Source organism: Pongo abelii, chromosome 5 (genome assembly GCF_028885655.2).
Source record: "Pongo abelii isolate AG06213 chromosome 5, NHGRI_mPonAbe1-v2.0_pri, whole genome shotgun sequence".
Lineage (NCBI taxonomy): Eukaryota > Metazoa > Chordata > Mammalia > Primates > Hominidae > Pongo > Pongo abelii.
The window spans coordinates 36,685,819-36,712,407 of record NC_071990.2 but is presented as its reverse complement, the minus strand read 5'-3'; the positions used below and the strand labels follow the sequence as shown (position 1 = coordinate 36,712,407).

The window sequence follows — 26,589 nt, the reverse complement described above, 5'->3', positions numbered from 1 at the left end:
GTATTACAAATTTTAAATCAACCGGAAGCAAGTTACTGGGAAAACTGTTATGAGTAAAATATTTCAACATTCAAAAACATCTATATGTGGTCCATGTCCTATAAACCAAATGCTGGAAAACCCAAAAGGAAGTTCTTGTTGTCATGGTTTCTAGTGGCTTTTGTACTTTTAAAAATTACACTAGGCCGGGCTTGGTGGCTCACGCCTGTAATTCTTGCACTTTGGGAGGCCAAGGCGGGCAGATCACCTGAGGTCGGGCATTCCAGACCAGCCTGGCCAACATGATGAAACCCTGTCTCTGCTAAAAATACAAAAATTAGCCGGGCGTGGTGGTGGGCGTCTATAACCCTAGCTGTTTGGGAGGCTGAGGCAGGAGAATCACTTGAACCCAGGAGGCAACTGGGAGGTTGCAGTGAAGTTCCCTCTCAAATATATATATATATATATGTCTATATATACTAATTAAATATACTGATTATGCAAACTATTTGTAAATTGTTGAAAGCTCTACAAACTAATAATAGCACAATTTTTAAAATTCGAAGTCGGTTTTCCTTTTCCTTACAAGAGACTCTCTAAAAACTAATTTGGAATTCGATTAGAATTGGTGTTGAAGGAATGTAAGAAAATAGTTTGACTCATTTCAGTAGGTTTCACCTGGTTAACGGATACTTGTATAGCAAACTTGTTTTATCAGGGTCAAAAACTTTAATTTTCAAAACTAAAGACATAAATTTTTTCATTATAATTTGGTCTTAGAGGCCTAGAGGATCATTTTCCATTTCTATTCTCCCTCGTTTATGACTATAAAGTATGCAGGACTGTATTGTGTTTATCTCAACATGGGCTAGGCTGTGAGGCTGCACTCGTCATCTGTAAGTCAGTCTCACGTCCCCATGGTGACTCAGCTTCCCTGCTGCTCGCGTCTCTGGCTCTGCCCTCCCAGCACTTCCGGGCTGGCAGAAGAGCTAGATTGGAGAATCCTGTAAGGGCCCTCCTTTGCCTCTGCCAGAAGTGAGTGGCCTTTTCACTTCTGCTGACGTTTCGCTGTCCTGAACTAGTCACCAGGCTCAACCTGACTGACTCTAAGAAGACTGTGAGATATAAATTCCTGTATGCCTGGAGAAAAGGAATATGAAAAAAGATTTGGTAAACACATGGCTATAAACCAATGTGAGTGAGTTATAGGCTCCACACTTTACAACAGTAGCAGTATAGAGGATTGTTCAAACTAATGCCTTTATTTCCATTTTTATAAAGTACAGTGTTACAGCCTTTGAGTCAAAGAAAAATAACCCTTCTGATATTCCTGCAAAACAGTTCTTGAAACAAATTCTTCCTTTCTGGAAAGATTCCTTCCTGTAGATTTGTATATTGTCTTTCTTTTTTTTTTTTTCTTTTTGTGGAGAATGGAGTTCTTATTCTGTTGCCCAGGCAGGTCTTGAGCTCCTAGGCTCAAGCTATCCTCCTGCTTCTGCCTCCCTAAGTTTGGGGATTACAGGCATGAGCCACTGCACTGGCTGCAGATTTGTGGTATACAAAAATCTGGCCTGAAGTTTGGAGAATCAGGCTAACTACTGGGTCTTATTATTTTTTTTTAAACACTTTCATTTTGGAAATTAAAGCATACAGAAAGATATAATAAACACTCATTATCCATCATCCAAAATAAATAAGTGTGACTTTTAATTAATAGTTAATGGTTCAACTTTTGGCTAAAATTTCATATAATGAACAGCATATCAGACTGGGTACTTTTTTGGGCGGACATCAAGGAGATGGGATATGAGAAATGTATATTCACAGAAAGCATAGGTGTTTGTTGATTTTTATCATTTTATTTCTAATTTAATGTAGGTATCTCAAGACCCCGAGTCTCTGAGATGTATTTGTATCTGAAACCAAAACCTTCTTTTTTTTTTTTTTGAGACAGTGTCTCCCTTTGTTGCTCAGGCTGGGTGATCACCACTCACTGCAGCCTCAACCTTCTGGACTCAGGTGATCCTCCCATCTCAAGCTCCAAGATAGCTGGGACTACAGTCATGAACCACCACACCCAGCTAATTTTTTTTTTTTTTTTTTGAGATGGAGTCTCACTCTGTCGCCCAGGCTGGAGTACAGGGGCGCCATCTCGGCTCACTGCAAGCTCTGCCTCCCGGGTTCATGCCATTCTCCTGCGTCAGCCTCCCGAATAGCTGGGACTACAGGTGCCCGCCACCACGCCTGGCTAATTTTTTGTATTTTTAGTGGAGACAGGGTTTCACCCTATTAGCGAGGATGATCTGCCCATCTCGGCCTCCCAAAGTGCTGGGACTACAGGCGTGAGCCACCGCGCCCAGCCACACCCAGCTAATTTTTAAAAATTTTTTGTAGAGATAGGGTGGGAAGGGGGAGTCCTAGGCTCAAGCAATCCTCCCAGTTTGGCCTCCCAAAGTGCTGGGGTTACAGGCATGAGCCACTGGGCCCCCTACTGAAACCCTTTCTGATGTCAAATTGGCAGACTTGGAGTTTTCAGTTGACATAATGGCAATATAGTTCATCCGATTTGCTGAATTATTTAAGTCTCCTTAAACAGCATCTACTACCAGTAAAATTACAAAGCACTCATCCCAACATTTTATATCATTTAGGCTTCTTAATAACCATAGGAGATAGATTTTATTACTCATATTTACAAATGAGGAAATCAAGACATGAACATGTGAAGTGTTTAAGGTCATTAAACTACTAACGAGGTGCTTGTGGGCTGAGAACTCAGGTCATCTAATTCCAAAGTTCTTGTTCGCCATATACTAAGTAGTGACAATTCCAAACAACTAACTTAAGGTTGACTCTTTTTTTTTTTTTTTTTTTTTGAGACGGAGTCTCGCTCTGTTGCCCAGGCTAGAGTGCAGTGGCGCGATCTCAGCTCGCTGCAAGCTCCCCCTCCCAGGTTCACGCCATTCTCCTGCCTCAGCCTCCCGAGTAGCTGGGACTACGGGCCCCCACCACTGCGCCCGGCTAATTTTTTGTATTTTTAGTAGAGACGGGGTTTCACCATGTTAGCCAGGATGGTCTCGATCTCCTGACCTCATGATCCACCCGCCTCGGCCTCCCAAAGTGCTGGGATTACAGGCGCAAGCCACCGCACCCGGCCAAGGTTGACTCTTAAGAATAAAAATATTTTTAAAATAATAGCTATTGTAAATTGTCATACAAAAAGCTAATTCTCATTTCTACCGACTAATCTTATGTAGTAAATGTAAAAACAAACCAAAAATCCCTAGATTTTGAACTGTCTCTCTCAAAGTAATTAAATTTGCTAAATGTTCGTTTTCTTTTGTTTTCTGAGACAGAGTCTTGCCCTGTTACTCAGGCTGGAGTGCAGTGGTGGGATCATGGCTCACTGCAACCTCAACCTCCTGGGCTCAAGTGATCCTCCCACCTCAGCCTCCTGAGTAGCTAGTACTACAGGTGCAGGCCACCACGCCAAGCTAATTTTTTAATTTGTAGAGAGGAAGTCTCACTATATTGCCCAGGCTGGTCTCAGAGTCCTGTGGGGATTCAAGATATGGGAGTCAGGAAATGTGGAAATGTGTTACGCTGGGTTTCGGCGGAGGCTGGGCGAAAACTGATAATGTTTATCTCTTGTTATTCCTGTTAATGGTTTACAAACAGGTTCTGGCCTTCCTATCCCCTGTACCGGCTCTGGCAGCTCACATGACCTCTTGTTTATGAACACACAAGTCTCATTCTTGAACCTAATACTGAGAATGCTTAGAAGTTTTTTTTTTTTTTTTTCCAGCCTTATATGGGTGGTGGTGGTGGTGTTTTGAGACGGAGTCTCCCTCTGTCGCCCAGGCTGGAGTGCAATGGCATGATCTCTGTTCACTGCAACCTCCACCTCCCGGGTTCGAGCGATTCTCCTACCTCAGCCTCCCAAGTAACTGGGATTACAGGCATGCGCCACTGTGCCCAGCTATTTTTTTTTATTTTTAGTGGAGACGGGGTTTCACCAGGTTGGCCAGGCTCTTCTCCAACTCCTGACCTCAGATGATCCACCCACCTCCGCCTCCCAAAGTGCTGGGATTACAGGCGTGAGCCACCACTCCCAGCCACCTTATATGAGTTTTAAATAAACTGCATTTGAAAAAGAAAATAGGCCGGATGCTGTGGCTCACGCCTGTAATCCCAGTACTTAGGGAGGCCAAGGTGGGTGGATCACCTGAGGTTGGCAGTTTGAGACCAGCCTGGCCAACATGGTGAAACTCCGTCTCTACTAAAAATACAAAAAATTAGCTGGGCGCGGTGGTGAGCCTGTAATCCCAGCTACTGGAGAGGCTGAGGCAGGATAATCGCTTGAACCCAGGAGGCGGAGGTTGCAGTGAGCCAGGATCGCACCACTGCTCCAACCTGGGCGATAGCGAGACTCCATCTCAAAAAAAAAAAGGTTCCAGTAACCCACCGAGCCACCACAGAAAGCTATGAGATATTTAGTAGATAGGTAAACTTTATTTCGCAAGCCCAAGGGGATAATTTACTTTTCATCCCCCTCTCTTTAAAAACAGAGAACCTCCAACAAATGGTATATAAAGGAAAACAAAGCAAACAAAAGAGGGAAACTTTGCAATTTATTAACTCAAGCATGAAAATACAGAAAATAAGCAGGGCTCAACATACTTGGAAAAGTAAGTCTGAACTTACTGCATTAAAACATGGTGTTGCACTAATCCTGCCAGGTGCAGTGGCTCATGCCTGTAACCCCAGTACTTTGGGAGATCGAGGTGGGCAGATCACGAGGTCAGGAGATCGAGACCATCCCGGCTAACACGGTGAAACCCCATCTCTACTAAAAATACAAAAAATTAGCCGGGCGTGGTGGCAGGCACCTGTAGTCCCAGTACTCAGGAGGCTGAGGCGGGAGAATGGTGTGAACCCAGGAGGCGGAGCTTGCAGTGAGCCAAGATCACGCCACTGCACTCCAGCCTGGGCGACAGAGCGAGACTCAGTCTCAAAAAACAAAAAACAACAACAAAGAACAACAACAACAAAAAACCATGGTGTTGCACTAATCCAATGAATTGTCAGGCAAATGAGGCATGAAACATTGCCAAAATATAAAGTCAGTAAAATATCCAAATTACTCTTTGTCATTATATGTTTTATTCTATTGGGATCTGGTAAAGAATAGATTATTCCCAAATCTACATTACTAGCAAAATAAGTGAAATTATTTTACAAAGAATTTATTATTCTGGTAAATTGTTAATAGTGGAAGGTCAAAAGCAACTGAAACTCCAACAAAAGATACACACATGCCTCATTTATAAGAAAGCATTAATAGGCTGGGGTCGGTGGCTCACCCCTGTAATCCCAGCAATTTGGGAGGCCGAAGCAGGTGGATCACCTGAGGTCAGGAGTTCGAGACCAGCCTGATCAACATGGTGAAACCCCATCTCTACTAAAAATACAAAAATTAGCTGGGCGTGGTGGCAGGTTCCTGTAATCCCAGCTACTCGGGAGGTTGAGGCAGGAGAATCACTTGAACCCGGGAGGTGGAGGTTGCAGTGAGCCGAGATAGCGCCACTGCACTCCAGCCTGGACGACAGAGCAAGACTCTCAAAAAAAAAAAAAAAAAGGAAAAGAAAAAAAAAGGAAGCATTGGCCGGGTGCGGTGGCTCACGCCTGTAATCCCAGCACTTTGGGGGGCCGAGGCGGGCAGATCACGAGGTCAGGAGATCGAGACCATCCTGGCTAACATGGAGAAACCCCGTCTCTACTAAAAATACAAAAAATTAGCCAGGCATGGTGGTGGGCGCCTGTAGTCCCAGCTACTTGGGAGGCTGAGGCAGGAGAATGGCGTGAACCCGGAAGGTAGAGCTTGCAGTGAGCTGAGATTGCACCACTGCACTCCAGCCTGGGCGACAGAGCGTGACTCCGTCTCAAAAATAATAATAATAATAATAATAATAAAAAGAAAGCATTAATAAAACAGAACCTACTTTTACTTCAGTCATTTGGTCCCTAGGAATTCAAAATAATGCTGAAGGAGATAAAACATGGTAGTCTATAAACAATTTTGAGACAAGCATGAAATGACTAAGGACTATGATATAATTTCCTTTTCAGAAAACATACAATTCAGGACAAACAGCTATTGTTGGAATAAATAAATAAACAAATATACAATTATCAGACACAGCCATAAGACTTATTTAGAAAAGAATAAAGAAAATATCTTTATCCTAGAGTTATTCTACTACATTGTGGATGTGGTTGAGTACAGCATTTCCTATAGCTGAGTGAGATTAGTGAAAAGATCTAGGTTATGCTTTCAGTAGTGAAAAGTGAAAATGATTTACTCTAGAAACCTTGATTATATTATAGTACTGTCAAATTATTAAAATATTGACAAATTATGTACAGTTTAGTAAGAGCTGGCAGCTCACTATGAGATTCTTTTACCTTGCTCAAATCATGCCCTCCTCCTTTCCCCAAACTTTGAATAATTGAAAACATGGAAAATCTGTTTAGCAAAACATGTGTCCTCCTGGCCCCTATGTCCACTGTAAGAAACTTTGTAATAAGGAACAAACACATAAACAATAAGATAAATAATGAGAACTAGGTAAATTTAGAAAGATTTCTTCAGCTTATTAACTAAGAACCCAAACAGAGCTTTCTCTTTGCTTATTCAGACTTGTGATGCCTACTTGGAAACAAGTCAGTGTTTGTGAATATATATATAAAGTACATGAAAAAGGAAGCATTAAAAACATGAAGTCATGGCCAGGAGCAATGGCTCACACCTGTAATCCCAGCACTTTGGGAGGCTGAGGTGGGAGGATCACTTGAGGTCAGGAATTTGAGACCAGCCTGGCCAATATGGTGAAACCCTGTCTCTACTAAAAATAAAAAAATTAACCAGGCATGGTGGCACATGCCTGTAAGTCCCAGGTACTCGGGAGGCTGAGGCAGGAGAATTGCTTGAACCTGGGAGGCGGAGGTTGCAGTGAGCCGAGATCGTGCCATTGCACTCCAGCCTGGGTGACAGAGTGAGACTTCATCCCAAAAAAAAAAAAAAAAAAAAAAAAAGAAGTTATATCATTTTTATAAGGCAGTATGATGTACTGAAAAAAAAGTTGGAAAAAGAGCCAGATGACCTCTGTTTGAGGCTATTTCACCCTTACTGACTGAACAACTCACCCAGAAGGTTAGGTTTCCTAATCTGTAGGTAACTGACCTACCTTTGCCATGTGGTTGTTATGAAAAAGAAAAAATCAAAATGTATGCAAAAGGATTACAGGTTCCTGTAATCCCAGCTACTCATGAGGCTGAGGCAGGAGAATCGCTTGAACCCAAGAGGCGGAGGTTGCAGTGAGCCAAGATCGCGCCACTGCACTCCAGCCTGGATGACAGAGCAAGATTCTCAAAAAAAAAAAAAAAAAAAAGGAAGCATTGGCCGGGCGTGGTGGCTCACGCCTGTAATTCCAGCACTTTGGGAGGTCGAGGCGGGCAGATCACAAGGTCAGGAGATCGAGACCATCCTGGCTAACATGGTGAAACCCCGTCTCTACTAAAAATACAAAAAATTAGCCAGGCGTGGTGGCAGGCACCTGTAGTCCCAGCTACTGGAATGGCATGAACCCGGGAGGTGGAGCTTGCAGTGAGCTGAGATTATGCCAGAAATTTAGATCATGCTAGAGAAATTTAAGGTACTACTAGTATTAATATGATACATACACCCCATCCAAACTAATAGTATCTTTTTCCTGAGGTAAAATTGTCCTCGTAATGTCAACCTCAAATTGTTTGCATATCAAAATATACCAGTTAGTTTTCTTAACATTGTTGTGCAGTTTTTTGTTTGTTTGTTTTTTGAGATGGAGGCTTGCTATATTGCCCAGGCTGGTCTTGAACTCCTAGACTCAAGAGATCCAACCGCCTCAGCCTCCTGGTTAGCTGAGATTACAGGCACGTGCCACCATGCCTGGCTTGTTATGCAGCTTTAATGAAAATAAAAACATGTTACAATGATGACATATTTTCAATATTTTTTCTTTTATCCATAATCATGAATAACAATAGAATTACTATTTTAAAGAGAATTAAATATCACTTTTTTTTTTGAGACTGAGTTTCGCTCTTGTTGCCCAGGCTGTAGTGCAGTGGCATGATCTCAGCTTACTGCAATCTCCGCCTCCCTGGTTCAAGCTATTTTCCTGCCTCAGCCTCCTGAGTAGCTGGGATTATAGGCGCCTGCCACCACACCCAGCTAATTTTTTGTATTTTTAGTAGAGACTGGGTTTCATCATGTTGGCCAGGCTGGTCTTGAACTCCTGACCTCAAGTGATTCACCCACCTCAGCTTCCCAAAGTGCTGGGATTACAGGCATGAGCCACCGTGCCCAGCCTAAGTATCACTTCTTAAAAGGATATTTGGTTTTCTACTGGATGTGTCCTCTGTCGTGCCTTTTAAAAATCATACACTTAATAATTGTCCTTACAGATTCTTATTCTTAAAAGATTGTCAAACACACACACACACAGTCAATGTCCTAGGCTGAATCTGGAAGGAATTATTCGGAATTGCTAGCTCATTCCTTCCTCAGCTACTCTTTGATTTTTAATATACCACATGATAGCAACATATGAATAAGGCTGACGGCTTTTGGAAAGTTCCTCTTCTTGCTTTGAATCTCTGTGCTTAAGCTAGTAATGTGGGTTGGTCTCTCTTGGTTTTTATTTACTGTAAATGGAAGTAGGCACATATGATGCCGAAAATTAGTGGATACTCAACCTTGGAACAGGAAGCATATACTTAGAAATTGACTTTAAGAAGGATCCAGGTGAGAGAAAGCTGAATAGGAGCTAAGAAGATCTGACAGCCTAGTCACCTTTAGATCAGTCATTGCCTCTCTGGTCTCATCCATTTTTATCTAAAAATGGGGAAGTTTAGATCAAATGATAGCTACCATTTGTTGAGTGCATCCCATATGGTGGGCAGGCACTAGCTCTAATTGGCAAGCCTCATTAGTCCCATATTACAGATGTAGAAATCAGGGCTTAGGCTGGGCGCGGTGGCTAATGCCTATAATCTCAGCACTTTGGGAGGCCGAAAGTGGATCACCTGAGGTCGGGAGTTCAAGATCAGCCTGACCAACATGGAGAAACCCCGTTTCTACTAAAAATACAAAATTAGCTGGGCATGGTAGTGCATGCCTGTAATCCCAGCTACTCAGGAGGCTAAGGCAGGAGAATCGCTTGAACCCGGGAGGTGGAGGTTGCAGTGAGCCGAGATCATACCACTGTACTCCAGCCTGGGTGACACAGCGAGACTCCATCTAACAAAAAAAAAAAAGAAAAAAAAAAAATATATATATATATATATGAAGAAAAAAGAAAAGGAGAGAAACAAACATAGGAAGAAAAATGTAGAGCTGGGGATAAGGGGAAGAAAAAAGAGTTGCAGGCCGGGCGTGGTGGCTCATGCTTGTAATCCCAGCACTTCGGGAGGCTGAGGTGGTCAGATCACCTGAGGTCAGGAGTTCGAGACCTGCCTGACCAACATGGAGAAACCCTGTCTCTACTAAAAATACAAAAAGTAGCCAGGTGTGGTGTCACATGCCTGTAATCCCAGCTACTCGGGAGGCTGAGGCAGGAGAATCGCTTGAACCTGGGAGGCAGAGGTTGCGGTAAGCCAAGATCGCGCCATTGCACCCCAGCCTGGGCAACAAAAGCGAAACTCCCTCTCAAAAAAAAAAAAAAAAAAAAAAGGTTGCAGAGAGATAGAGAAGGAGAAGGAGAAATCAGAATGGACAAGAGAAACAGAGTGGTCCAGAACAGGAAGAAGCTGGTCTTAGAAGGGAGAGAAAGACTAGAACAAAGGGGAATCACAGTGGAAGCCAGGAGAGATAGGTTAAAAGAGTTCCTTTTTTCATTCAACAAATATTTATTGCCCAACCACTGACTACAGAGTACCCTGATAAATGCATGTCCTGGGAGAAAAAAAAATACGCATTACTCACGGTCTAATCCCAAATAGAATTTCATTTCTTAGTAACTTGGGTTTTCTTTTCTTTCTCATAATAGAAATAATTTTTGCTCATTTAGAAAATTTGGAAAACAGGAGCTGAAATAAAGAATCTCTCATTCTAGCCTGTTGACATTATTGACATTTTGATGTCTTTTGTTTTGCATTCTTTCCGGGGCTCAGTTTGAAGGGGCAGCACCACCAAGGGAAAACTCTTCTCATTAAGATAGCAGAGGTACAAAAGAGCAAGCAGAAAGTCACCAGGCCTCTTTAGACCTAGGCTTGAAATAGTGCATTGTCACTTCTCTCTGTCTCATGAAGCCATTGCAAAGGTGTGGACACAGGGAGGGGTAAAGAAATGGGGCCAGTAATCAGGTATATATAGAGAGAATATACATATACATACATACATATACTATTAAAATTAGTAACTCAAGTACCATGCGTGGTCTTGCGGTAAATGATCTGATTTTCTGATATAATGAACACATCTTGGTAAAATTTAGAAAAACATAAAACAACAACAAGAAAAGTACAAGTTTCCCTTGATTTATACCATAGATGCATTCCTGGAAATCTGGTGTATATAAAACCCACACAGGCCGGGCACGGTGGCTCAAGCCTGTAATCCCAGCACTTTGGGAGGCCGAGGCAGGCGGATCACGAGGTCAGGAGATCGAGACCATCCTGGCTAACACGGTGAAACCTGTCTCTACTAAAAATATAATAAAAAATTAGCCAGGCATGGTGGCAGGCGCCTGTAGTCCCAGCTACTCGGGAGGCTAAGGCAGGAGAATGGCATGAACCCAGGAGGCGGAGGTTGCAGTGAGCCGAGATCGTGCCATTGCACTCCAGCCTGGGTGACAGAGCAAGACTCCAGCTCCAAAAAAAAAAAAAAAAAAAAAAACCCACACAAAAAATATTTTTTGTTTATATGTGAAACAGACAAGTTCTAGATTCAGATCATTATAACTGGATTTTTTGCCTACGTGAATATCCAGAGGGACAGTCAAAATACAGAACGTAGGAGAATTTTTTTGTGGAGGGCAGGACCTTTACAGGCATTGGAGGAGGTCTGACATACCTGACTCTACCTATTAAATTTGGGTTTTTTTGGTTTTGTTTGTTTTGAGATGGAGTCTCGCTCTGTAGCTCAGGCTGGAGTGCAGTGGTGTAATCTCGGGTTACTGCAACCTCCACCTCCTAGGTTCAAGCAATTCTCCTGCCTCAGCCTCCCGAGTAGCTGGGATTATAGGCCCGTGCCACCACGCCCGGCTAATTTTTGTATTTTTACTAGAGACGGGGGTTTCACCATGTTGGCCAGGCTGGTCTTGAACTCCTAACCTCAAGTGATCCGCCCACCTCAGCCTCCCAAAGTGCTGGGATTACAGGCATGAGCCACTGCACCTGCCCTCTATATTTGAATATAACCTCACATTAATGTAACTGTACAATTGCACCGCAACATTTTGAACAATGCCCCCTAGAGACTAGTACACCCTAGTTGAAGTCTACTTATCAAATATCCCATACTGTGAAATTTTTGTTCACTGTTATAACCTTGCATCTAGTTTGATGCCTGACACATAGTAAGAATTTAATAAATATTTCCTAATGGACACAAGAGAGTTCCTTTTACTTACATGGCATTTTTCATATTCCTTATGATAATGATTCACATTTGTTTTTCCAGTCCTGACCTCTCTTCTGAGCTCCAAATTCATATTGGCAAATGCCCACTTAACATCTTTACTTGAATGACTTTCACATACCTCAAACACTAAGTATATCCAAAATTGAACTCATCATTTCCTGCCATTGCATCCCTCCCCCAGATACAACCCAGTACCAAACAAGGCAAAATGTTAATTCCGTGCTAGTGCTCTCTGGTTTAGTAACTGCCACTATGACCCACTTACTTAAGGGATCATCAAAACCCTGGCATTATCCATGATTATTTTCTACTTATCATCCCATTTTCTAATCAATCAATTCTAGTTCCTAAATCTCAAATTTATCTCCTTTCCATCTCCAGTGCTTCTGTCCTAGTGGATTATTGAATTACTACAATGGTTTCTTGCCTGCTTCCAAACCACCTCCATCCAGTAGCCAAAGTGATCTTTTAAAACAGAAATCCCATCAGGTCATCCCTCTGTTTAAATTCCTTAAAGAGTTTCTCACTTTTTTTTAGGACAAAATCTAAAGCCCTGCATGATTTGGCCCCTGCCTATGTATCTTTTCTTATTTTGTGCCACTTACTCAGTACTCTCCAATCATGCTGGCTTTTTTTTTTATTTTGCTTAAATAATTCTTTTTTCTTTTTTAAAATTAATTTTTATTACATGAATCCAGGCACATCATTTAAAAACCAATCATTGTTAAACAGTTTATTTTTTGAAAAAGTTTATGGCACAGTCTTGTTTTCCAGGATCCCTGCTTTCATCTCTGTTGACTTACTCCTGTCTTTTGGTAGAGCCCTTCCCTTCTCCACTAGCTTCCTGATGCAAGGGAGGTTAATTTTTTGAGATGTTGCAGGAAAAAGGGGGGTTTATTCTCGTCTTACTTGTTTGTTAGTGTGAGTAGGTGTACAGTCTAGATTGGAAAACATTTTCTCTCAGGATTTTGAAAGCTCTGCTGTCTTCTAACTTCCAGTAGTGCCATCAAGTTTGTTCTTAATTGATTTTTTTCAATCTGGAAGATTTTAGGATCTACTGTTTATCATTGATGAATTCCAAGATGTGTGTGTGTATATTGGTTTAGGTCTTTTCCATTTGTTGTTCTGGGCCTTTTCATCCTGGAGACATATTATGTTCTTTTGTTCTGCGATGTTTTCTTGCATTTGTTTGTTTCTTTTCTTTTCTTAGGGACAGGGTCTTACTCTGTCACCCAGGCTAGAGTGCAGTGGCGTGGTCATAGCTCACTGCGGCCTGGAACTCCTGGGCTCAAGTATCCTCCTGCCTCAGCCTCCTGAGTAGCTGGACTACAGGAGCAGAGCACTATGTCCAGCTAATTAAAAAAAAAAAATTTGTAGAGATGGGGGTCTACCTATCTTGCCCAGGCTGGTCTTGAACTTCTGGGCTCAAGCGATCCTCCTGCCTTGACCTCTCGAAGTGCTGGGATTACAGGCATAAGCTATTGCGCCTGGCCTGATTAATTTTTAAAATTTTTTGTAGAGATGGGGTTCTCCAACTTCTGGGCTGAAGCAATCTTCCCTCCTCAGCCTCTCAAATGCTGAGATTAAAGACATGAGCCATCACACCTGGCCGCATTTGTTTCTTTGATAATTTCTTCTCTAAAGCTTTTGCTAGTTTTTCTTTTTTTTTTTTTCTGGAATTCTTATTATTCAGATACTGTAACTTCTAGATACTTTATCTTTTTTATTGTCCATGTTTGTCTTCTGTGACAATTGAGTTTTTTATTACCTTCAAGGGTGATTTTCAATCACATAAAAGTACCTTTCAGAAAAGTTAATCTCCCTAAGCTGTTAAAAGAGGCATAAAGAGAAAATTATCACATTTCAGCTGATACATTTTATTGTTTTAGTTAAAAGGCTAGCAAATTTTAGCAATCAATTGAAAAGGGGCTTTTGCCACTTAACTAAAGACAAATCTTTTCAAACCACAGACATTTCAAATATTTTATTTCTTCTTTATATACCTGAATTGTCTGACTGACAAACCTTCTCAAGTACTTAAGCATCTATTGTAGACCTGATAATGTTATAAATATGCATGATTATTGATTCTCTTATAAACCAACTTCTCTTGGAAATTACAAGTATAGATTTGATTTTATTTGGCCTTTAGACACCCAACTATTTCACCAAAACTAAGGAGAATTTCAGTTATGTCATTAATGTTCCAATCCAATTGGAACCTATAATGGCTACCTCATTTGGTTGGATTCAACTAGTTTATTTATTGCTTTTCAAAATAGGCCACAATTCTTAGAGACATTAACATAAAATTTTATTAAATTTTAGATCTCTCCTGACTTTTTTATTATGAAAAATTTCAAGCATAAAAAGTTGAGGGTATAGTATTTCAACAAGTATACCCGTTACTTAGATGCAATAATCATCAACATTTTGATGTGTGTGTACATTCCAAGATGTGTGTGTATATATTGGTTTACGTCTTTTCCATTCGTCATGCTGGGCCATTTCATCCTGGAGACATATGTCCTTTTGTTCTGGGATGTTTTCTTGCATTTCTTTTTTTCTTTTCTTTTCCTTTTCTTTTTTTTAGAGACAGGGTCTTACTCTGTCAATCAGGCTGGAGTGCATTGGCATGATCATAGCTCACTGCAGTGAGCTCCCAATATTTGCTTTATTTCTATGGCTGTTTATTATGAAAAATTTCAAATATAAAGGAAGTTTAAGACTAATACAACCAACACTAGTGTATCCACTACTTATAATAGATTAAACAATAGTTAACATTTTCTCATATTTTCTTTATTTTTATATTTATCTATTTTGCTGAATTATTTGAAAGTAAGTGGTGGACAATATGACATCTCACTTCAAAATTGCATTTGGTTTTCTTATCTCTTTAGCCTCTTTTCTTTTCTTTTCTTTCTTTTTTCCTGAGACGGAGTCTTGTTCTGTCACCCAGGCTGGAGTGCAGTGGAGTGCAGAGCTCACTGCAATCTCTGCCTCCCAGGTTCATGCCATTCTCCTGCCTCAGCCTCCCGAGAAGCTGAGACTACAGGTGCCTGCCACCATGCCTGGCTAATTTTTTTTTTCTTTTTTTTTGGTAGAGACAGGTTTCACCGTGTTAGCCAGGATGGTCTCGATCTGCTGACCTCGTGATCCGCCCTCCTTGGCCTCCCAAAGTGCTGGGATTACAGGCGTGAACCACTGTGCCCGGCCTAGCCTCTTTTCATGTAGAGCAGTGCGCTTCCCCATCTGCCTACCATTTTGTTCCCCCATGACATTGATTTCTTAAGGACATCAGAGCAGTTTTCTTGTAGAATCTTCTCATGACTTTTCCTGAATTGTAACAATCTCCAAGGTCATTCTCTTTTGGAGCACTTTTTTTGTCTTTATCTTTCACAATGTATATATTTTTTACAGATTTCTAATTATAGTATTTGTAATTTCCAGCTGCTCTTGTTTATTCTTATAGTGTTTCTTCTTTTAGCATCCTGTTCTTGTTTCATGGATATATTTCTCTGATGATATAATTTCTTTGAAGTATTTTTATGCTCCCTGCATTGTCTCAGTTTTCTGTGATTCTTTTCCCCCCCGATTCTTCCATGCTTGAGGTTTAGAATTTTTTTTATGTTGCAGATTTTCCTCTAGTATCCGATGATTTTTGTACATTTATATTTTAAGAATAAAGTCCTAAAAGCTAAGTGGAAATTCTAAGTATATGTTTGAGTCTTATCAATTGAAAGAATTCACTGGAGGCTTTTTCTATGGGAGCCCCCAAAATGTCGGGTTTTTTTTCCCCTAAGAAATACCTTTTTTTTTTTTTTTTCCTGCTAGAGGGTAGAACCTGGCTATGAAGTTCTATATCTATGCAGGAGAAGAGGCCTGTGTTTTCTTTTCAGTAATATGTCTGACTCCCACTCTGATCTATGCCAAGTGTCCCCCTATCTATAACTCCTTTAGTTTACTTTCTCCAGAGGTGGCATTTCCCGTTTCCTATGGAAGTAAAAGTATAGCTAGATTACATTAGATGGGGTGGGGCTCTGGGAGACCTGACTACTTCTTAAACAGATTTTCAAACAAGTCTCCTTTTTGAAGCACTACATTTCTCCCATCTATCTCCCTTCCTTTAACTCCCCTCTGCACGTCACTGCTTCTGATACCTGAGTCTTTCCAGGGCTCCTCAGGGAGACGTGCCTTGCTTCTCCTTGGTTTCTCCTTCTCTAAGCACTTAGGCTTGACCTTCCTTGGATCTGCTGAGTCCTTTAATAGCCTCCATCCATTTTCTATTTTCAGGTATTGTGGTTTGAGGTGAGTCTCAGTTCAAGAAAAATGAAATGAGTGTTTCTGTGTATTTCCCCTCACTTGTTATTTTTGAGAGTGGCATGGGGAAGATCTCAGCTATTTTGAATTGAAAGTTCTGTTTTTATTTTTAGTTCTTTACATGCCTTGAATTATTTACTACCTTTGGGCTTTTGCATTTGGTGTTCAGCTCTCCCGGACATTCTTTTTCCCTCGCTCATCCTCCCTCCAGGCTAATTCCAAGTCAAATTTTAGGTCGTAACTTAAATATCATTCCTAGAGGAGTCCTTCCTGACCATCTATACTAGGTTAGGTCCACCCCTCATGATATATTATATCTATCTATCTGTATATACACTTTTTAAAAATATTTTAATTTGTTGAGATGAGTCTTGCTCTGTGGCCCAGGGTGGATTGCAGTGGTGCAATCTCGGCTCACTGCAACCTCTGCCTCCCAGGTTCAAGCGATTCTCCTGCCTCAGCTTCCTAAGTATCTGGGATTACAGATGCCCACCACCATGCCTGGCTAATTTTTGTATTTTTAGTAGAGACGGGGTTTCACCATGTTAGCCAGGCTGGTCTCAAACTCCTGACCTCAAACGATACCCTCACCTCGGCCTCCCAAAGTGCTAGGATTACAGGCATAAGCCACCATGCCTGATTTAGATACATATATATATATATATATATATATATATTTTTTTTTTTTTTTAGGCAGAGTCTCACTCTATTGCCCAGGCTGGAGTGCAGTAGCCCAATCACGGCTCACTATAACCTCTGCCTCCCAGACTCAAGTGATCCTTCCACCTCAGCCTTCTGAGTAGCTGGGACCACAGGCACATGCCACTACACCCAGCTAATTTTTCTATTTTTTTGTAGAGACACGGTTTCATCATGTTGCCCAGGCTGTTCCTGAACTCCTGATCTCAAGTGATCAGCCCACCTCAGCTTCCCAAAGTGTTGGGATTACAGGCATGAGCCACCGTGCTGGGCCGATGTACTCTTGTAACACCCAACGGGACTCTAATATAGCCTCTTTCTTCTGCCAGACTGTAGCTCCGCAAGAAAAGGAACCATGTGTGTCTTGTTCACTGCTATATCCCCAGGGTCCAGAGCAGTGCCTGGCATTCAGTAGGAGATCAATATATATTTTTCATTGTCAACCAACATACATTGCTTGCTGTAAAGATTTGTAGCTTAATTTACAGTTGCCAACACTAATAAGTAATTATTTAGAGTTCAGCATTCCTAGTTATTATGATCATCCGTTTATTGCTATGAACAAGAGCCCATTTTATAGTATAGGTTTTCCATAATTACATTTCCAAATTTATCTTACAATGAACACTTTTAAAATGACAATTTACGGCCAGGCATGGTGGCTCATGCCTGTAATCCTAGCACTTTGGGAGGCTGAGGAGGGTGGATCACTTGAGGTCAGGAGTTTGAGACCAGCCTGGCCAACATGGTGAAACCCTATCTCTAGTAAGAAATACAAAAATTAGCTGGGCATGGTGGTGAGATCTTGTAATCCCAGCTACTCAGGAGGCTGAGGCAGGAGAATTGCTTGAGCCCGGGAGGTGGAAGTTGTAGTGAGCCAAGATCGCGCCACTGCACTCCAGCCTGGGCCACTGCACTCCAGCCTGGGTGACAGAGTGAGACTTTGTCTCAAAAAATTTTAAAAAAATAAAATGACAATTTACTAACAATATTATGCACTCAGATTAACGTAGTATATAAGTTTCCTACTGTTGCTGTAACAAATGACCACAAACTTAGTGGCTTAAAACAATACAAATTTATCTTACAGTTCTAGGGGTCAGAAGTCTAAAATGAGTTGGCAGGGTTGCATTCCATCTGGAGGCTCTAGGAGAGAATCCATGTCCTTATCTTTTTCGGCTTCTAGAGGCTGCCTGCATTCCTTGGGTTATAGATAGATTCTTCTCATGTCACTCTGACCTCTGCTTCCATTGTCACATTTCTTTCTGTGAATCTGGCCCTCTTGCCTCCCTCTCTAAGGATTATGTGATTAGGTTGGGCCCAGCTAATCCAGGATAATCTCTTCATCTCAAGAGCTTTAATATAATTACATCTACAGAGTCCATTCTGCCAGGTAGGGTAACATATTCACAGGTTCTGGGAATTAGGATGTGGACATTTTGTGAAGCTGTTATTTAACCTACAATACATAGACAGCAAAATGTGAACCCATAGATGAATTAATAATTAATTGACAAAAGAAATGATAAGAGATTTATTTATTTATTTATTTATTTTTTGAGATGGAGTGTCGCTCCGTCACCCAAGCTGTAGTACATTGGTGCGATCGCACCCCGCTGCAACCTCTGCTTCCTGGGTTCAGGCGATTTTCCTGCCTCAGCCTCCCAAGTAGCTGGGACTACAGTCATGCGCCACTACGCCTGGCTAATTTTTGTATTTTTAGTAGAGACAAGGTTTTGCCATGTTGGCCAGGCTAGTCTCAATCTCCTGATCTCAAGTGATCCACCTATCCACCTATCTGGGCCTCCCAAAGTGCTGGGATTACAGGCGTGAGCCACTGTGCCTGGCCAAAAGCTTTACTTCTAATGTATTTTAAGCTTTATATCAGAACAACCCACAAAGAAGATAAAATAAATTATTTTATTAAGTAAAAACTTTCGTAAATATATATCAGAATAATAAGACTTAGCCCAGCATGGTGGCTCACGCCTGTAATCCCAGCCCTTTGGGAGGCCGAGGTGGGTGGATCACTTGAGGTCAGGAGTTCGAGACCAGCCTGGCCAACATGGTGAAACCCCATCTCTACTAAAAATAAAAAACTAGCCAGACATGGTGGTGTGCACCTGTAATCCCAGCTACACAGGAGGCTGAGGCAGCAGAATCGCTTGAACCTGGGAGGTGGAGGTTGCAGTGAGCCGAGCTTGCACCATTGCACTCCAGCCTGGGCAAAAGGAGTGAAACTCTGTCTCAAAAACAAAAAAGAAAAACGAAAAGTGAAGAAAAAGAAAATAATAATAATAATAAGACAAGATACCTAACATAAACCAGTAATTATTAAATAGACAACATTCATCAACTAAATGGTTGCTGAAGCATGTGCAGATATATTCTCGTGCTTTCATGAATTCTGAGATTTCCTGGTTATATATTTTCAGGTAGGGCCAACATTTCTTAAGGGTAATTATGCAATTTTTTTTTTTTTTTTTTTTTTTTTTTTTTTGAGACAGAGTCTCACTCTGTTGCCCAGATTGGAGTGCAGTGGTGCCATCTTGGTTCACTGCAACCTCTGCCTCCCAGGCTCAAGCTATTCTCCTGCCTCAGCCTCCTGAGTAGCTGAGATTACAGGCATGCACCACCATGCCCAGCTAGTTTTTGTATTTTTAGTAGAGACGGGGTTTTACCATGGTGGCCAGGCTGGTCTAGAACTCCTGACTCAATTGATCCACCTGCCTCTGCCTCCCAAAGTGCTGGGTTTACAAGGGTGAGCCACTGCGCCCGGCCTGGTAATTATCCAGTTATACGAACAGTTACATAAAAGAGCGTAGTGTTTTTCTGGCATATGTATACATATATATGCATATATTTTTTCTTTTTCTTTTTCTTTTTTTTTTTTGAGACAGGGTCTCACTTTGTACCCCAGGCTGGAATGCAGTGGTGTAAACATGGCTCATTGCAGCCTCAATTTTCTGGACTCAAGTGATTCTCCCACCTCAGCTTCCCGAGTAGCTGGGTTTACAGGTGTGCACCACCACTAGGCTAATTTGTGTATTTTTTTGTAGAGACCAGATTTCACCATGCTGCCCAGGCTGTTCTCAAACTCCTGAGCTCAAGCGATCAGCCCACTTCAGCCTCCCAAAGTACTGGGATTCCAGGCATAAGCCACACCACTTCTGGTCCTGACATATATTTTAAAATAAGTTTTAGGCTGTGCGCAGTGGCTCATGCGTGTAATCCCAACACTTTGGGAGGCCGGGGCGGGTGGATCACCTGAGGTTGGGAGTCCGAGACCACCCTGGTCAACTTGGTGAAACCCCGTCTCTACTAAAAATACAGAAATTAGCTGGGCTTGGTGGCACCATTGCACTACAGCCTGGGTGATAGAGCGAGAGACTCTGTCTCAAAAAAAAAAAAAAAAAAGTTTTAGATGAAAAATATAATTAGCATTAATTATTTTCAATGAATACCTATTAACATCATGCAGTATTGTTTGGGGGAAATTATAATAAAAACCTACTTGGGAAAAATAAAATCCAACATTCTTGATAGTTTAATTTAAAAGGCTGTGGTTAGATATTTTATTCTCAGTTGTCTAGCAATGTTACATGAATGACTAGTACAAAATGACAGTTTCACAATGGGCTGATGGGTAAAGCTGTCAGCCGGCCAGCTCTTTCAGGTAAGAAACTCGCCTGGGAGCTGCATCTTGATTATCAACTTTGCTCATTTAGGAATAGCTGTCTTTTTTTTTTTTTTTTTTCAGTCTTGCTCTGTTGCGATCTCAGCTCACTACAACCTCCACCTCTAGGGTTCAAGCCAGTCTCCTGCCTCAGCCTCCCGAGTAGCTGGGACTACAGGTGCGTGCCATCACGCCTGGCTAATTTTTTGAATTTTTAGTAGAGACGGGGTTTCACCATGTTAGCCACGATGGTCTTGATCTTCTGACCTCATGATCCACCCGCCTCAGCCTCCCAAAGTGCTGAATTACAGGCGTGAGCCACTGCCCCCGGCCAGGAATTTTAATACTTTTATCAGTTCATCCAGGGCTGATCTGGCTCTGACACATGAGCTGAACAGCATGTCTTACCTAACAAATCAAATTAGGGTCAGAAGTTTGCCTAATGAGTCCAGTTAAAATGCCAGGCTACCCAAGGCACTAAAAATGCCCAGAAACCCACAACATCTCATTTCTCAGCTCCCTATCCCCTAGTCTGGCCTGAATTACAAACTTAATCAATACACTGAGGTAGCAATCTACACTGGAAAATATAGTACATTTGAAAAACGATGAGTCACAATTCTGTTTGACAATCTTTCTCCCCTTGGTTTGTATGGCTGGCCGTCCAGTAAAGTACAGTACAGTAGCCACTGGCTGCATGTGGCTACTGAGCACCCAAAATATGGCTAGTCTGAATTGAGATGTGCTGTAAGTGCAAAATGCATACCAGATTTTGAAGACTTGACTTAATAAGAATGTAAAATATTTCATTAATAATTTTTTATATTGATTACATGTTGAAATGACAATATTTAGATTTATTTGGGGATATATTAGATTAAATAAAATATATCATTAAAATTAATTTCACTCATTTCTTTTTACTTATTAAATGTAGCTACTAGAAAACTTAAAATCATATATGTGGTTCACTTATTTTTATTAGACAGCACTGATGTAAGGCTCCTGAAGTCCACCTCTATTATCTTAGCAGCTCATTGTGGTCTTAGCCATTCTTTCCCTTTCCAGTAACTTAGATTTAGAAGTTAGAATAGAAGGTAGATTTAGGAGGTAGAATAGAAAGTTTTGAACTCTGTGGCCACCCTTCAAGTCAAAAGAATTAAATGCCCAGGAAGACAACAAGTCATAATGCGGCCGGGCATGGTGGCTCATGTCTGTAATCCCAGCACTTTGGGAGGCTGAGGAGGGCAGATCACGAGGTCAGGAGTTCAAGACCAGCCTGGCCAATATGGTGAAACCTCGTCTCTACTAAAAATATAAAAATTAGCTGGGCGTGGTGGCACGCGCCTGTAGTCCCAGCTACTCGGGAGGGTGAGGCAGGAGAATCGCTTGAACCCAGGAGGCAGAGGTTGCAGTGAGCCGAGATCTGCACTCCAGCCTGGGCGACAGAGCAAGACTCTGTCTCAAAAAAAAAGAAAAAAAAAAAGTCCTAATGCAATTCTTCATCTCATTTGGATTGATTCTACAATATTGGAGGGGAAAAGGGAAAGGGGGCGGAAGAGTAATCTTCATTTTAGTGTCTGCAGAGACAGAATGTGTGTGTATGAAGGATCAAAGGGGACTATGAGAATTGTTTTGGGGAAGAAACACACACACACGAGGAAGTAGGACAAAGAGTGTGTTGTATTCCATCTCCACCCCTGTCCACCTCTCTAGGTTTTGATCTACTTTATTTTGGCTATACCAATTTGTCTCTCTTTTTCTCAGTGTACCAATTTACACACTTCCTCTGATGGAATGTGGCTCTTGAGAAGAGGCCAGGTGCTATGGCTCACGCCTGTAATCCCAACACTTTGGGAGGCTGAGGCGGGCGGATCACCTGAGGTCAGAAGTTTGAGACCAGCCTGGCCGACATGGTGAAACCCTGTTTCTACTAAAAATGCAAAATTAGCCAGGCGTGGTGGCGCATGCCTGTAATCCCAGCTACTCAGGAGGCTGAGGCAGGATAATTGCTTGAACCCAGAAGGCGGAGGTTGCAGTGAGCCGAGATGGCGCCATGGCACTCCAGCCTGGGCAACAAGAGCGAAACTCTGTCTCAACAACAACAACAACAACAAAAAAAAAAAAAAAAAGAGAGAGAGAGAGAGAAGAAAGACTAATGGGAGATAAGGATGCAGGCCGGTGTAATAGGTGATAAGGATGCAGCAGCCTAGAAAGATGTTTAACTAAATTGAAAAAGACCTTAGGGATCACTCTGGTCCACCTTCTACCCCAATCCATAACTCTCTTATATGTGGAATAAATGCTGCTGGTATTGTTAAAACATTAATATTTATCTAAAATACCAAATATTTACTGAGAAATGGGGGAAAGTCTCTGAAAATATGTTTTTCAACAGGGAAAAAACATGAAGAAAAAACATGATGGCATTGTTTATGAAACTAAAGACGTTCTCAATCCATCTCCCAAAGTAACACATTGTTGCAAATCACTGTGGGTAAAATACAGTTTTCAGAAGGCATACATGACCCAACTTGTCAGCTCCCAGCCAGTTCCAGCCATGTCAAGGAACCCAGGTAAGATATTTGGATTAAACTAAGATAAATAGTTTACTTAGCATGTGTTTTTCTTGATATTAAGACCATAAAATTGGACATTAAAATATATATGTGTATATATATATATATATATATTTTTTTTTTTTGAGACGGAGTCTCACTCTGTCACCCAAGCTGAAGTGCAGTGGTGCGATCTCAGCTCTCTGCAACCTCTGGCTCCTGGGTTTAAGCGATTCTCCTGTCTCAGCCTCCCGAGTAGCTGGGATTGCAGGCACCAACCACCACGCCTGGCTAATTTTTAAAATATTTTTAGTAGAGAGGGGGTTTCACCATGTTGGCCAGGCTGGTCTCGAACCCCTGACCTCAACTGATCCCCCCTCATAGGCCTCCCAAAGTGCTAGATTTACAGGCGTGAGCCACCATGCCCGACCCACATTAAATATATTATTTAAATATGAACTATAAGAAAATCTATTCATCCCAGTTCTTAGGTGGCAAAAATCTAAAAGTGACTTTGCTTCATGGTACTAAATCTCTTTAGTTTCTGTTAGCCCTGAATCATTGCTGTGATGACCAATTAAGGTAATCCCAAATGGGCTAAAATAGATCAAATTTATCTTTTAATAAAAATTAGTCTTTAAATTGGACCTGACAGTGTCAGTATTGTTAAGGTAGGGAACATTCAGATTAGATTTCTTCTTGATTTTGCCACAAGAGGAGAGAACATGAAGGAAAGATACATTTGAAATTTTGCTTTGCAAAAATGTGTGATTCCTAAATGTCCCAGAATGCTGGAAAATTAAAGTTTTATGTTTTGAAGAGCATTAAAGGACAGTGTCAGGTAAATTTATGAGGTTTTAGGCTTTTAGATAAAAAATATGCTGGATACCTGAGAGGGATTATGAACATTTATTTCAACCTAATATCTAATTTTAAAAGAATTACATGCCACTTGAGAAAGTGGAAATTTCAAGCATCCTGATAGTTGCTTGCCACCACACCAGATTTTTTTTTTTGAGATAGAGTCTCACTTTGTCGCTGAGGTTGGAGTGCAGTGGTACAGTCTCGGTTCACTGCACGCCCGGCTAATTTTTGTACTTTTAGTAGAGCCGGGGGTTTCACCATGTTGGCCAGGCTGGACTCCTGACCTCAAGTGATCCGCCCGCCTCGGCCTCCCAAAGTACTGGGATTACAGGTGTGAGCAACCGCGCCCGGCCTGGTATCCATTTTTTAGAAAGCACTGAATTGACTGAAATTTTGAATCTTCATTTGTTTTTGTTTTTTCGAGACGGAGTCTCGCACTGTCACCCAGGCTGGAGTGCGGTGGCGCGATCTGGGCTCACTGTAGCTCCGCCTCCCGGGTTCACGCCATTCTCCTGCCTCAGCCTCCCGAGTAGCTGGGACTACAGGCGCCTGCCACCACGCCCGGCTAATTTTTGTATTTTTAGTAGAGACGGGGTTTCACCGTGTTAGCCAGGATAGTCTCGATCTCCTGACCTCGTGATCTCCCCGCCTCGGCCTCCCAAAGTGCTGGGATTACAGGCGTGAGCCACCGCGCTCGGCCTGAATCTTCATTTGTTAATTCCGTTGTCAACAACAATTATTCCCCAAAGTCTGAGATTGTGTCACCTATGAACACCTTCTAGGAACTTGTATTTTTTTTTAAGAGACGTAATTCAGTTAACATAAAGTTCACCCTTTTAAAGTGTACGGTACAGAGGGTTTTAGTATACTCACAACGTTGTGCAATCGTCGCCACTATTCTAAGATTTTATATTTTATTGTGAACCCTTTCCAGTATGTTTTCACTGATCCTCAGATTCCTTGTGAAGCTGATCGCTGTCTTCCAGTGTTCTGTGGGCGTTGCTACTTTTGCCTCAAATGCTTTCCTAATTACAGTTTCACTTCAAAAGAAGAGGCAGGTGAAGTTACTAACGCTGCTGCCCTTGATTTAGAGTTAACAACCCACTAGCTAACGTACATGCTTATTTTCATGCCTAGAACTCCCGTTTTACCATACGCGAGTTATATGTCAAATCTCATTAGTGACTGGTAGTCTGGTGGGCCACCAATGTGCTTTCAATGCCTGCCAAACAATTAGAAACCAGGGATCTTCCAATAAAGTGGTGTCTCCCATGTCCTCCCACTTCTGGCCCAGGACACCTAGGTTGCCTTTCTGTTCAGGCAGCAGCGCGTTTCTCCCCTTCATCTTTATGATACCACTGAAGAAATGAGGGATGTGCGGAATGAGGGGGCGGTGTGAGGGGGCACGAACTTGTTATTACGGCGTCGAGAACGCCAGATAGAGTAACCAAGGACTAATAGAATAAATACGCTGGTGTGTGTAATTCGGGCACCCGACCTCCCTAATTCCCGCTCCCGGCCTCCCTAATTCCCGCTCCCGCCAGTAGCCCGAGGCGAGCTACGCGCGCGTCGCCGCCGGCCTCGCCGCCATGTGCGCTCCCCATTGGCCACAGCTGGCCCACGTGACCTCTATCGCCTAACCTTGTCGTCCGCGCGCGCGCTTTTTCCGCCACAGAAAGCCTAGGGCGGGAACTGGGGTCTCACTGGTTGCGCGGGTCGCGCGGCTAGCTAAAGTGCGCGAGGTGGTTCCGAGGACCTGGCGGCGCTCTCTGGCGGGGAGCCTGAGACAATGCTTAAGTACTGTTCAGAGGAAAACTCTTACTGAGGAAGCAGGAGATTGAGGAGGTCCACCTCTCCCCTCAGTGGCTTCTGTCCGGGGCTGTGACACAGACAGACTGAAAATGGAAATCACAAGGCAGGAATGTGACTCGCTGAAGCCAAGATTTATCTCTTTGGGGGCGCTCTACACATACAAACATAACTCTTCGGGGGAAAATACATAATTTTTGTATGGGGGAATTCAAAGCCACTTTTTCTTAGAAGAGTTGAAGGTCGTGAGAAGTCCGGAGCAACCATCCTGATAACACATCGTTTAAGGGAAATTAGAAACTCCTGGGGAAACAAAGATGAGTAAAAGCAAAAGGAGGCCCTGCCCACCATTGCTGTGCGGGAATGGAGTGATTTGACAAGGGGCAGAAATGTAATAATTACTGATGGGAAAGGGCTAAATAAATAAATGCGTCTGCATGTGTGTGTAAGTAGTATAAATGGGAAATAGCATTCAGTAGAGAGTTCAGTTTAGCTTATTTTTCTCTTTAAGAGTGCTTGGATGCTTTGCTTACTTTTGCTTTTTTTAGTTTTTTGCCTCGAAGGCTCACCAACCCTTCCTCCTCTAGATATACATTTTCTTTTTTAATTCGTTCATTCATCACAGAAATTCTAGGACCTACTGTATTCCAGGCAGTGTGCTGGGTACTGAGATGACAGTGATAAATAAAAACAGTACCAGTTCCTTCAGTCATGGAGCATATGGTCTGGTAAAGGAAGCAGACAGTAGTTAATCGCACATATCAATGTTAAATATAATGTGATAAGTGCTAAGGAGAGGTCTAGATGTCATAATGGGGGATTTGGCCTAGCAGGGAGATCAGAGAAGGCTTCCCTCAAGATGCAACCCCTGACATGAGACCTGAAGGGGTTAAGGGGGATGGAGGTTGCAGACAGAGGGAGCAGCTTGTGCAAGGGAGAACTGGGAGCCTCTCCCCTTCCAATTACTGCCCATCTCACCCATTTCCACTATACAA

At 42.2% G+C, this 26,589-nt stretch overlaps 1 protein-coding gene across 1 annotated transcript in view; it reads left to right on the top strand.

The window, feature by feature from the left end:
• The first annotated feature begins 22,761 nt into the window (after nt 1–22,761).
• The window catches only part of PXT1 (peroxisomal testis enriched protein 1), a 35,909-nt gene continuing 32,081 nt past the window's right edge, over nt 22,762–26,589 (top strand). The window contains exon 1 of the mRNA XM_063725227.1: nt 22,762–22,939. Within this exon, the coding sequence (XP_063581297.1) occupies nt 22,771–22,939 (169 nt within the window). The 5' untranslated portion in view covers nt 22,762–22,770. The remainder of the gene's footprint in view (nt 22,940–26,589) is intronic.